The 13,865-nt window shown below is 33.9% G+C and overlaps 1 protein-coding gene across 1 annotated transcript; it reads right to left on the reverse strand.

Annotated features, from left to right (window-relative positions):
* Window positions 1–1,944: 1,944 nt before the first annotated feature.
* LOC131956217 (uncharacterized) lies at window positions 1,945–12,559 on the reverse strand. The gene is made up of 7 exons (XM_059320632.1): window positions 12,430–12,559; window positions 10,078–10,106; window positions 9,918–9,944; window positions 7,945–7,986; window positions 6,796–6,913; window positions 2,867–2,961; window positions 1,945–2,527 (listed from the first exon to the last, which is right to left on the reverse strand). Exons 2-7 carry the CDS (start codon window positions 10,094–10,096, stop codon window positions 2,448–2,450), a joined length of 381 nt encoding a protein of 126 aa, XP_059176615.1. The 5' UTR covers window positions 10,097–10,106; window positions 12,430–12,559; the 3' UTR covers window positions 1,945–2,447.
* Between the last annotated feature and the right edge of the window lie 1,306 nt (window positions 12,560–13,865).

Raw genomic sequence — 13,865 nt, forward strand, 5'->3', positions numbered from 1 at the left:
GGACCGCACCGGGTGACACCATTTAGAGGGTGACATCAAGGCAAAAAATAGCATTATAAAATAATTAAGTGATTAATTCGAGTGTTAAATAGTCTTTTAAGAGGTGCAAATCAAAAGTTAGGGGGGTGGGTGCAAATCGAAGGTTTGAGGGGGGAGGGGGTGCAAATCGAATCGAAAATTCAAAGTTTGTCCCCGGGAAGGGTTGCTACGCCTCTGGGGGTGACACCATTAAGTGCCGCACCGAGTGACACCAGACCTCGCTACGCCACTGAGTATTGCAACTAAAATAATTTGTCATTAAAAAATACATGCAGACATTCACTAAGTTAATCTTTCTTATCAATCTCTTATGTGAAAAATAATTTATCCCGCCTACTTAGTTTTATTGACTTAAGACTTTTGGGTAACCGCTCTACCGCTAGGCCACGCCGTCCCACGACTTACATATGGTGGTGTATTATTTTATATTTTATGACAGGTCGTGGCTTTTTATACATGGTGAAAGACTTTCAGAGCCCTCATTTTGTGCAAACTATTCTGCATTTTTTCTCGAAAAATTAGAATTTATAAAATTTAAACTTTTTTTTTGTTGCTATGTCAGAAGGTTACATCAGAACATAGTTTGGCAGTAAAGCTTATGTGCTCATCATGTACACATCAGCAACATGTACTCGTTTAAATCCATTAAACCACTTCATGTTTGGAGTGTAAATATTAGACTTGTATGGCTAAAACATTAAAGTGCTTACAGTTTTAACTTTATTGTTTTTTTATACAGGGTGCCATTTGTGAATCGAGCAGTAAGTCATCAAAAAGATAAAACAGCTCAAAAATGATATTTTTTTCATTGAAAAATTACATGTTTTTAGTGTCTCAATATTAATTCAGAACATGAATCATCCAGCAGCATAAAAGCAAAAGAATCATAATACTCATCTTTTTTTTTAAAATAATTTTTTTTTATGTTAAAAGGCTTGATCGTATTTTTTTACTGTTTGCAAAATGTATGTTTGCAGTTATGTGTGTGTGTATTCAAAAGTTAAAACAGCTCATTTTTAAACTGTCGGTTAAAGACGTTGACAAAAGTCGTCATATTTTTTTAAAATTAAAAACTTCACCAAAAATACGACTTTATTATCTGATTGTTGAGTTACTATAATAAAAGAAAGGTTAAGACTTATGTGGTATGTAAAGTAGGGCTTCAGAAAAATTAAAACAATATAAATTCTTGAATTTTAAGCAGATAACTGATGCTTAAAATTTCATTTTAGTGTTAATTAAAAACTGATTTACATTAATTGATCCAGTTTTTTGTAAGTATTTCTAATCAATAAGTCTTCAAATATTTATTGTATTATTCATTTTTCAGACCTAATACACATAGAGCAGATGAAGTAGGGTTCTTATTTTTCTTGACCTCAGCATAATTATAAAGGGATATGTATGTATATATATATATATATATATATATATATATATATATATATATATATATATATATATATATATATATATGATATATTTTATCATTTCATGATAGTCTTTCATAAGTATCTTGTCAATCTATCTCCATTGGTCCAACTTGAACGAACATCATCTGAAAGTTCTTGTTCCACCATATTTAAACCATGTTAAATTTGAACAACATGTGAATTTTATTATTGTTGACCTGAAAGCTCTATCGAAACTTTGGTTTATTTTAGCAGAGAGACAACGATCGTCTAATATTGTATGTGTCTAGTGGGATGATCTTGTTTTTGTGAATATAATAACAGATGTAAAGGGGGAGGGGTGCGAAAATAGTAAATGAAATAATTTTTAGAACAACAAGCTATTAGGTAAATTAGGTTACAGTTTAAGTAAAATCCTTAGTAAATTGACAAAACAATTAAATTTAAACTCCACAAAATATAGTTTTAAAAATTTAAAATTTAATAAAAAAAATTTATTCAAAATTTATTGATAAAAACATACAATGGGCTCAGAAATCATCAGGTGCAACTACTTCTAAACAGATCCAAATGTATTTTAATTTTTAGAAAAAAATTTACTTTCTTCGTAAATTTTTGTTGATAGAACCAATAGAAACAAATCTTTTTTTTCACAAATTAATTTTAAATCTTTGTAAAATAAATTAAACTTTTGACTAGCGTTTATTGTAGTATCTTGAATCATTTTCTGAAAAGTCTACCATTGTTTGTTGGTAAAACATAACAAGATAATTGGAAAAAAAAAATAAAAGTCTAAAAAATAAAAACGATCAGTTTGTATTGACAAATGTAAATATAAAATTTAAAAAATAAACTACATTTTTAATTAATCAGATTCTAAGTACTTAACAATTTTCATTAGGTGTTTTTAATGCTACTCATATTTAATTTAATTATGTCAGATTTGTTTTAAGGTTAAACTAAAAAAAACTTTACTGCAAAACACTAATGAAGAGATCAAGCCAACTTGAAAAGCAGGTTGAGGAACAACATCAAAACCAGAATCATTCCAGAGATCTTCACAGTACTACAGCCGTCTGCAAAAAAATACATATGTGGAATATGTGGAATGATGTGAATTTGTGTTCAGTTGGGTGACTAGATGGGTATCTAACACATCGGGTTCAAACCCTCTGACAGATAAGGCACGATCCCTTCCAAAAATTTAGAACGAAGAAGAAAGAAGAAGACATGTTAGGAAAGTAAAGGCGGCTGGGCATAGTGCTGACCATGTTATCTCTTCATACGCCGAGGTAACAGAAACAGGTGAGCTCTACTTCACCTCATTGACCGTCACGTATGTAAGGGAACGTTTACTAAGTCAACATGTATAATACTCTAACTTTAAAAAAAGTGATAAGTTTCAATGTTTTTACCGCATATCTCTTTGGCTAAGTGAATGTTTGTGCGTACATCACTTGGAGCATCGTAACATTTATCGTCAAAGCATGTCTTGAATGCATAAAACGAGCTATAGAAACATGAGGTAAAATATGTAAGAAACAACAAAGCGTTACAATATGAAGCCAATAATCTTTTAGCCTATTAATTTTCTTGCAATGTAAAGATTAAACAACTAACAAATACTTTTATCTGCTATAACAAAAACTGTTATAAACACTGGCTAAAAGAGAACAAATACTACTTGGTTAGATATTTTGAAACCATCAGATCAAGAGTTATTTTTATTATATATATAGCATATATATATATATATATATATATATATATATATATATATATCGATGGTCTCGGTCGCAAACCGTCTAACTCCGAAAATGTAAATTTTACAGGAGAGACAAAAAACTGATTATTTCCTTCTCGGTCGCTCTAATACACATTTTTAAAAAAGATATCTTCGAAGTAACTCTCCATCGACTATACTGTAGCGTTTTAAAATGAGTTTTGTTAATATTTACAAAATTATAATAGGTTTAAAAAGATAGACGGTTTGCTCGGTCTAAAATTCTCGGTGCAAACCGTCTATCTGTGCGCGCGCAGACTTAGCTGTTTTGAGCCGAGAATTTCGGTCTCAGCCGCGTTCGTTCGTTTTGTCCAATGAACGTGATTTAGTTATGTTTATGTTTTTAAGTTATAATTAACACTTCATAATATTTAAATTATAGATTTGGGCTCATATATTAATTATTTGAGTTTATTCTACTTTATGGGGTCAGTTTAATTTTTAATAGAGATGTTTTAGTATGGCTTTATCGCTTTCGAGTGTATTAATTATGTCTGTATTTAGCACTAGACTTGTTAACTGTTGAAGGTTATGCTTTATTTATTACATCTTTCTATTCTCACAGTTTATTTTACTAAATCTGGTTGGTGCTGGGTTTGTAGAATGATACTAGTAAAAACAGAAACCGTATTGTCAGATATATTATGAATGGAACATAACACACTAATCACATTAATACTGACTTAATGTTTACTTATTTTACAAACTTAATGTTTACTTATTTTACAAAAATGTAACACACAAAAATGTGTTTATTTTTAAAATTTATTCTTTGAATAAACGTCACATAAAGAAACATTAAAATGGCAACATATTTTTAAAATCAGGGAAATCATCATAAAAGGGTGTGTTTATGACTTGCTTTTGAGTGCTCAAATATGACAGCTTTTATTTTTTTTCTGCTCTTGTACAACTTGACAGGGGCTACAGATGAGATCATAATTATACGACCCTAGCTTAGCAATTGCCAGCTATCTGCTAATTCACTTTGAATTTTTGATAGGTCTGACTGGTTTTTTGAGATTGGCTGGTCTCTTGTATGGTAAGGCTGGTCTTTTTGAGAGAGGCTGGTGTCTATTGTCTGTTATGCGAGGCTGGTCTATTGTTTGTTACGACTGGTCTGTTGAGAAAGGCTGGTGTCTTGTATGGTAAGATCGCTGTGTTGAGAGCCTTGTCTATTGTAGGATAAGACTAATCTTTAGAGAGAGGCTGGTCTCTTGTATGGTAAGAATGGTCTGTTGAGAGAGGCTGGTATCTTGGAGGGTAAGATTGGTCAGTTGAGAGAGATTGGTCTTTTGTATATTACAACTGGTCTGCTGAGAGAGACTGGTCTCTTGTGAGTTACTGGTGCCTAAATGTTAAGACTGGTTTGTTTTGAAAGGCTGGTCTGTTGAGACATGCTGGTGCCTTTACGATTTGTCAGTTGACAGATGCTGGTGTTTTGTATGGTAAGACTGGTCTGTTGAGAGAGACTGGTCTGTTGAGAGAGGCTGGTATGTTGAGAGTGGCTGGTCTGTTGAGAGAGGCTGGTCTGTTGAGAGAGGCTGGTCTGTTGAGAGAGACTGGTATGTCGAGAGAGGCTGGTATGTTGAGAGAGGGTGGTCTGTTAAGAGAGGCTGGTCTGTTAAGAGAGGCTGGTCTGTCGAGAGAGGCTAATCTGTTAAGAGAGGCTGGTCTTTTGAGAGAGGCTGGTCTGTTGTGAGAGGCTGGTCTGTTATGTGGTAAGACTGGTGTGTTGAGAGAGGCTGATCTGTTGAGAGAGGCTGATCTGTTGAGAGAGGATGGTCTGTTAAGAGAGGCTGGTCTGTTATGTGGTAAGTCTGGTCTGTTGAGAGAGGCTGGTCTGTTGAGAGAGGCTGGTCTGTTGAGAGAGACTGATATGTTGAGAGGCTGGTCTGTTGAGAGAGGCTGGTCTGTTATGTGGTAAGTCTGGTCTGTTGAGAGAGGCTGGTCTGTTGAGAGAGGATGGTCTGTTGAGAGAGGATGGTCTGTTGAGGAGAGGCTGGTCTGTTGAGAGAGGCTGGTCTGTTGAGAGAGGCTGATATGTTGAGAGGCTGGTCTGTTATGTGGTAAGTCTGGTCTGTTGAGAGAGGCTGGTCTGTTGAGAGAGGCTGGTCTGTTGAGAGAGGCTGATATGTTGAGAGGCTGGTCTGTTGAGAGAGGCTGGTCTGTTGAGAGAGGCTGGTCTGTTGAGAGAGGATGGTCTGTTGAGAGAGGCTGGTCTGTTGAGAGAGGCTGGTCTGTTGAGAGAGGCTGGTCTGTTGAGAGAGGGTGGTCTGTTGAGAGAGGCTGGTCTGTTATGTGGTAAGACTGGTGTGTTGAGAGAGGCAGGTCTGTTGAGAGAGGCTGGTCTGTTGAGAGAGGCTGATCTGTTGAGAGAGGCTGGTCTGTTGAGAGAGGCTGGTCTGTTATGTGGTAAGACTGGTCTGTTGAGAGAGGCTGGTTTGTTGAGAGAGGCTGGTATGTCGAAGATAGTCTGGTAAGACTGGTGTGTTGAAAGAGGTTGGTCTATTGAAAGAGGCTGATCTTTTGAGAGAGGCTGGTCTGTTGAGAGAGGCTGGTCTGTTATGTGGTAAGTCTGGTCTGTTGAGAGAGGCTGGTCTTTTGAGAGAGGCTGGTCTGTTGAGAGAGGCTGGTCTGTTGAGAGAGGCTGGTCTGTTGAGAGAGGCTGGTCTGTTGAGAGAGGCTGGTCTGTTATGTGGTAAGACTGGTCTGTTGTGAGAGGCTGGTATGCTGAGAGAGGCTGGTATGTTGAGAGAGGCTGGTGTGTTATGATAGGCTTGTCTGTTGAAAAATTAATCATAAAAGTATCTACTAAAAACATGTACGCCAAACATTTTGTAACCTACCATATAAACATTTGTTAACACGTATCTAAACCCTCAATCTAAAGCTAGTAGTGAATTAACAATTATTAAATTTATTGCACATTCTTGTGGAAATATAATTCGAATTATATTGTTTTGATTGATATTTAGATTCTAGAATGAAGATCTAGTTTCAAAGCATTGTGTTAGCCTAAAAAAATGTAAACAAATCAGTTTGGTTGTTGAAAATCTGGAAATAGGCTATATTAAACAAATACTATTTGTTTATTATTCTTTAAAATGATAAAATGTAATAGAATAGTTGAACATAATTAATCAAATATCCTTACCTATAAGTAACTGTGACTGCTGTGCTGTAAAATTTTGTGATTACGGCGTGCGACTGCGTTCCCGATCAAAAGTGTACTGACAAATATAGCGATATTCGTTTTGCGCCGAGATTTTTAGCGCTACAAATAATAGGCGGTTTGTTCAAATGATTATATCTCAACAATCATTCTACAGATTTCTCTAATATTTTCAGGCATTATGGGGAATCATATTGGCTTTTTATTTATGTAAAAAAAAGAAAATCGAATTTTTTTGAGTTAGACGGTTTGCGACCGAGACCATCGATATATATATATATATATATATATATATATATATACATATATATATATATATATATATATATATATATATATATATATATAAATATACTAAACGGCGTATAGATTATGAAAGTACTTACACACAAATTGCTGATTTCACGGTAAATTTCTTTAGACTATCAATGTCCGAGCTACAATTGCCTCTACACGATGCACCAATAGTCTCAACCAGCTGTTTTATGTGTTCCTCCGAAGTGACTTTTTGAATGTAAAATGTTGTTTGAAATAAGTATCTACATCTACATCTACATCTACATCTACATCTACATCTACATCTACATCTACATCTACATCTACCTCTACCTCTACATCTACATCTACATCTACATCTACATCTACATCTACATCTACATCTACATCTACGTCTACATCTACGTCTACGTCTACGTCTACGTCTACGTCTACGTCTACGTCTACGTCTACGTCTACGTCTACGTCTACGTCTACGTCTACGTCTACGTCTACGTCTACGTCTACGTCTACGTCTACGTCTACGTCTACGTCTACGTCTACGTCTACGTCTACGTCTACGTCTACGTCTACGTCTACGTCTACGTCTACGTCTACGTCTACGTCTACGTCTACGTCTACGTCTACGCCTACGCCTACGCCTACGCCTACGCCTACGCCTACGCCTACGCCTACGCCTACACCTACACCTACACCTACACCAACACCTACACCAACACCTACACCTACACCTACACCTACACCTACACCTACACCTACACCTACACCCACACCCACACCCACACCCACACCCACACCCACACCCACACCCACACCCACACCCACACCCACACCCACACCCACACCCACACCCACACCCACACCCACACCCACACCCACACCCACGTCCACGTCCACGTCCACGTCCACGTCCACCTCTACATCTACATCTACATCTACATCTACATCTACATCTACATCTACATCTACATCTACATCTACATCTACATCTACATCTACATCTACATCAACATCTACATCTACATCTAACATCTAACATCTACATCTACATCTACATCTACATCTACATCTATATCTACATCTACATCTACATCTACATCTACATCTACATCTACATCTACATCTACATCTACATCTACATCTACATCTACATCTACATTTACATCTACATCTACATTTACATCTACATTTACATCTACATCTGCATCTACATCTACATCTATAAATATTTCTCATCACCTATATACAAAACAACCTACTTGTTTTAGTCGTTGATGACACGCTTTCAGCGGTAACAAAACCTTCACAAATGGGAGAATAGTGTACTATACTGATTTAATGAATTAGAAACTGGTAAAACTACTGCTTAACAGTATAAATTATTGCACCCCCTCCGCCATCGACTGAGCACGTCCAACAGCCTCACACTAACACTTGAGTAAAAAAAACATAATCAATATAAAAAAAATAAACTTTAACAATTCCATTTTGAATCGGGCTGTTAGTTTTCTGGGTTTTTTTACTTTCTATGTTTATCGTCATTATAGCTGCATGACATGCAGTTGATTGTAATATGCATTTGATTTCAGACCTAATGTGCTGATCGCACCACCACCACTATTATTTATATATATACCATTTATGGTTAAATAGCATTGCCATCGACTAATAACCTTGAACACAGTCGTGCTAGCACATCGCTGTTTTTAATTTTCTAACACTATATAATGTTTCTTTTACACTTATAATTTCATTATTCAATTGTTTAAAAACAGGTACATAAATGAAACAAGCAGGCTCCGACAATGGAATAACCTACTTTTCAGAAAATCGGCGTGTATATCTAATATATAAAGCTCAATTCTGTATGTAACACATATGTTTGTCGTGGATCTTCGATGGATTTAAGTGTTAGATAATTAAAGTCCTTATGGTCTAAATTTATGAGTTAAAAAATTAATATTGAAAGTTATGGGAAATAATTTTCATTTATCAAACTGAAAGTAATAATTTTCGGCATGTTCATTAAACACAAATTTTAAAAAAATATCATCTTTTACAAAAATTCTAATTATGTCTTTATTTAGTCCTATAGCACTTACTTCCCTTTGATAAATTAGGAAAACACAATTACTTCCCTTTATAAAACCATTGCATTAGTGGAAAAGAATTTACTTTTTATTACTTTGTTTTGGTGTTGGGAAAAAAAATAATTACATAATTAGCGGGGATTGATCAAGTGCAAATGTTGTAGGTATTTGACGGATAAGCTTGGAGTATTATAATTGTTCATTAAATTGAAACAGGCGCGTTCGTGAGTGCAAAAGACTATGAATAAGTTGGGGTACTATAGTCGTTTATTAAGTTAAAACAGGCGATTTCGTGTTTAGGTTGGGTTTGCGTTAGTTGTTGCGGTTTGATTTGGTTCGTTTTTGTTCTTTCTTTTTTCGTTTTTGTTTGTGTTTTTTTCTTTGGGTTTGTATTTGTGTTTTTGGTTGGTTTTGCGTTTGGATTTGGTTTGTTTTCGTTTGCTTTTTCGTTTTTTGTGTGTGTTGGTATTGGTGTTTGTGGTTGTGGTTGGGTTTGTTGTTAGGGTTTTTGTTTTCGTTTGTATTTGTAATTGTGTTAGCGTTATGTTTGCGTTTTGTTGTTTTGGTTTTGGTTGGCTGTGGTTTGGGTGGGCAATGCCGGGTTTATGATGATTACTAAACACACAGGTAATGGTCTTTAACAGGAAGGTTTTTCACAGAAGCCAGAGCAGGGCCTGGCCGGGACGGCTAGTATATATATATATATATATATATATATATATATATATATATATATATATATATATATATATATATATATTATATATATATATATATATATATATATAAACTTTTCCTGTTTGTACCCATGAATATGGGGTAGATAAAGTAGAGTTCATCTGTTTCAATTATCTCAGCGTACAAGGGATAATGTGGTCAGCACTATGCCCAGTCACCTTTGTTTCCCTAACGTGATTTAGGTGTCCATCAGAGCTAGGTGGACTCAGGAACATTCTGATTATTTTAACCCGGATTCGAACTCAAGACTTTCGGGTTAGCAGTATAGCGCTCTACCGCTAGAGCCACACTGCCTCTTACATTATGCATAAGCCCATAAACACTAGTTATTTGAATCAGTGCCTATTAATCCATAGGGACTAGAGATTAATATAAAATTGAATTTAAAACAAAATTCTACTCACAGGCAAGGAAAGCAAGAGGAACAATCACTGAAATTAAGTAATATGTCAATGAAGCATTCAAAGACAAATTATTTTATTTTTGACTAAACTTTACATTAGTTTTATTTAAAATGCTTAAACTAATTGCATGGAAAGCTAAACATTTGTTTATTTTACTTACTGCATAAAGTATTGGCCATATTTCCTATACTGGAAAAAAATTAAAATATTTTTCTTAAAATTTGTATATAGTTTCAAATAATCATTTTTTTTTAAATTTAGAATTTATTTCGGCTCTTTAGAGTAAAACCCATTTAGTCAGAATCTTAACAGGAACCATCAATCTCAAGACAACAACAACAAAAAAAACGAATAATAATACAAAAGCAAGTGAGGAGCAATTTTTTAATTATAGATTTTGTTTTGATCTTGGTGGCTTAGTTTGGTTTGGGTCTCATTGTCTCAAAGTAGATCGTTTCCTCATTCAAATACACTTCACTACTTGGTTAAATCCCACTCGTTTTTTTTAGAAAATATGATGTAAATCGATCTAACAACAAGGCCATGTAAATATGCATTTGTATTAATTTCACGAATACACAACACACGAAAGGATTAACAACTTAGTTATTTTTTTTTAAATACAGTCTTGCTAGGGGAGATCACTCAGTAATTAACAACACTGAGAATAAATACGTTATCAATTGTTGTTTTGTTGGTTTTTTGCTTTGTTTTTTTGTTTTTTTTTAAATGTATTCAAAAACTTATACAAAGTAAGCTTTCAACCAGAAACCGAAAAAGTCAATAAAACCAATTTACTCTCTTTAGTAAATCGTTGTTCGCTCAAGACACCTTTTTCTTTCAAGACAACTCTTACACATTTATAGAACTTAGCCTTCATTAAAATTTAAGAGAGGAAATTCCCCCCACCCCCTTCTATTACCAGTGTATTTAAGTTTATTATTATAAAGGTTTTTATACTCGTTGTACATTCTACTTTTTGGGTTTAGATATAGATCTAGAGTAGACGAAATGAAGTAATGAAACTATTTTGAAAACCTGTTAGTACAGCCTGTGGCGTAGGTAGGGGGGGGGGGGGTTAGGGGGGATATAGACCCTCCCATGGACTCACACCCCTATATATATATATATATATATATATATATATATATATATATATATATATATATATATATATACATATATATATATATATATATATATATGTATATGTATATGTATATGTATATGTATATGTATATGTATATGTATATGTATATGTATATGTATATGTATATGTATATGTATATGTATATGTATATGTATATGTATATGTATATGTATATGTATATGTATATGTATATGTATATGTATATGTATATGTATATGTATATGTATATGTATATGTATATGTATATGTATATGTATATGTATATGTATATGTATATGTATATGTATATGTATATGTATATGTATATGTATATGTATATGTATATGTATATGTATATGTATATGTATATGTATATGTATATGTATATGTATATGTATATGTATATGTATATGTATATGTATATGTATATGTATATGTATATGTATATGTATATGTATATATGTGATTTTATACATATGGAAATATAATTGAACCCCTCCCATGACCCATTCCTGGCTACGCCACTGAGTACAGGACATAATTCATTTTAAAATACGGTTCATATTAATTAAATCGACGCCAACACAATAAAATCAGAAACTCTAAACGACAGTTTTCTGCCCCTAACTTGAGTTTGTAATCAGTTGTCATTTATAAAATTATAAATATTCACGAGTACAGCTTACCTTACTGATCAAGTAAAATCGCTATTAATCAACTTGTTATTTCCCCTTATTCATTAAATGTAGTAATCTTCAGATTAATTTTCAATGACTATTTTAATATGTAATTAGATATGAAGTAAGTATTAAAATTTATTAAAGCGCTGTCATCGGAAATGACCGTATCTGGAACGAAACTGTTGCATTAGAAGTGTGTCAAAATTGAGTTAGTAGAGTTGCCACAAACCCACAGACAAATAGAAACTGTAAACTAAGTAAAAGCTCATAAAATAGCTCCTTTTTAATTTAATTTTATGCTAATACCTATTAAATTATGATTTTTTAATAAAAATGTCTTATTTATTTATTTCAATACAAATTAGAAATTTAGTGACGTGATTTCAATACAAATTAAAAATTTAGTGACGGGTTCACCTAAATCTACACTCGATAATTAATTACTGTGTAAGTTATTAGTTTAATTCGAATTTGATATCCCTGGAAGCCGGACGTTTTCCAGAAAGACACTGGAACTAAGGCCGTTTGCCCGAAGGCCAATTTCCCGAATGTACACTTGCCCGAATGCGACAAACGCCCGAATGGACACTTGCCCCTATGCGACAAATGCCCGAAAGCCATATATATATATATATATATATATATATATATATATATATATATATATATATATATATATATATATAAAATGTTTGATATATACCTGATAGAATCTTCCACAAACAGAAAACCTGTGTAGAATTTCTCGAGACGAAAGGCGCCAATTTATGTAGCGTTCTGCTGTAGTGGCTGCCAGACTTTCAGCCAATTAGATATGGAGAATCGTAACCTAATTCTAAGTTGTATTTTATCAGCATGTTGTTATGGATACGTTACAAACATGTTTTTGTATTGACAGGCGTGGAGACTTGGTTGTCGAGCAGAAGTTAAAAATAGATTCATAAAACTGGTTTGACGTCGTTTGAGGTCGATTGAAAATTGGGTCCTGGTTTTTTTTTTTCGTTTTTACTCCACGAAACTAAACAGGGTAGAAACATTGATTAAGGTTTTCGTCAATCTTGGATCTAGTTCAAATGGGGGTGAATTAAATGTTGTAACACCAATTGTTTTTAAGAAGGTTTAGGAATGTTATCACACAAATAGTGTATAAAGAAGACCAAAACAGAGTATTTTAGTGCATACTTTAGGCGTGGTCTAGTGTTAGTGCGCTAGACTGCTAACACGAAATTCGCAAGTTCGAATCCGGGTTCAAGTTAGTAAAACGTCACTGAGTCCACCTTGCTCTGATGGGTACCTAACTCACGTTAGGGAAAGTAAAAGAGCCTGTGCTAAGCGCTGACGACACTATTCCATCATATACCGCGGTTACAGAAACAGGTGAGCTCTACTTCATTTGCCCCATGGACAGTCAGGTTTGAAAAGGGGAACTTAGCTAAACGGGTATAAATCAGCAGGATATAATATCCAACCGTCAAAAATTATCAATGGTAAGAAAAAGGGAGCTATATTTCTCTAAGTCGAATTTTTGAAAACGTGTAGAATTCTTATCAAGATTGAATCGAATGCGGGTAAATCCTACTTATCTAGGTTTTTTTTTCTTTACCTTAAGCAGGGTTACGTTGCTTGTATTCTATCAAGATAGTTATCTTTGGACAGCATGTTTTATCTGTCGAGTCAGATATGATTGATAAGCTTAAGCCAAATAGCCAGCTTTTCATATTGCTTTGGTGAATTTATATTGTGAATTCGATGCAAATGTCAATATTAGTAAGGAAATTAAATTGATTGTAGTGTTATTGAACCCGTTGACATACTTTAACAAAAGCACAAATGTGTTATCGTAAAGTTAATATTTTCCCAAAGAAAACAGTAATTAAAAGTGACAGCATTGTAATTAGCATGACTATGTCAGCAACTATTGTAAGCCCGTAAAAGGCCGTAATGCTACACACATGAGTTCCTGTTTTTTAGAAACCTTTTTTTGAAGATATTAGAAATATTTTTAGGAAGGTCATTAGTCTGTTTCTATATTGTCAGAAACCCGCAACTTGACATTTTTATTATGCCGTTTGATGAAAATTTAATTATTTTTAAAAATTAATAATAGTGGTTGCTATATTAGGATTGGCACAAAATGGA

This window comes from Physella acuta, unplaced genomic scaffold, assembly GCF_028476545.2.
Source record: "Physella acuta isolate Inbredline_101_S28 unplaced genomic scaffold, ASM2847654v3 ptg001136l, whole genome shotgun sequence".
NCBI lineage: Eukaryota > Metazoa > Mollusca > Gastropoda > Physidae > Physella > Physella acuta.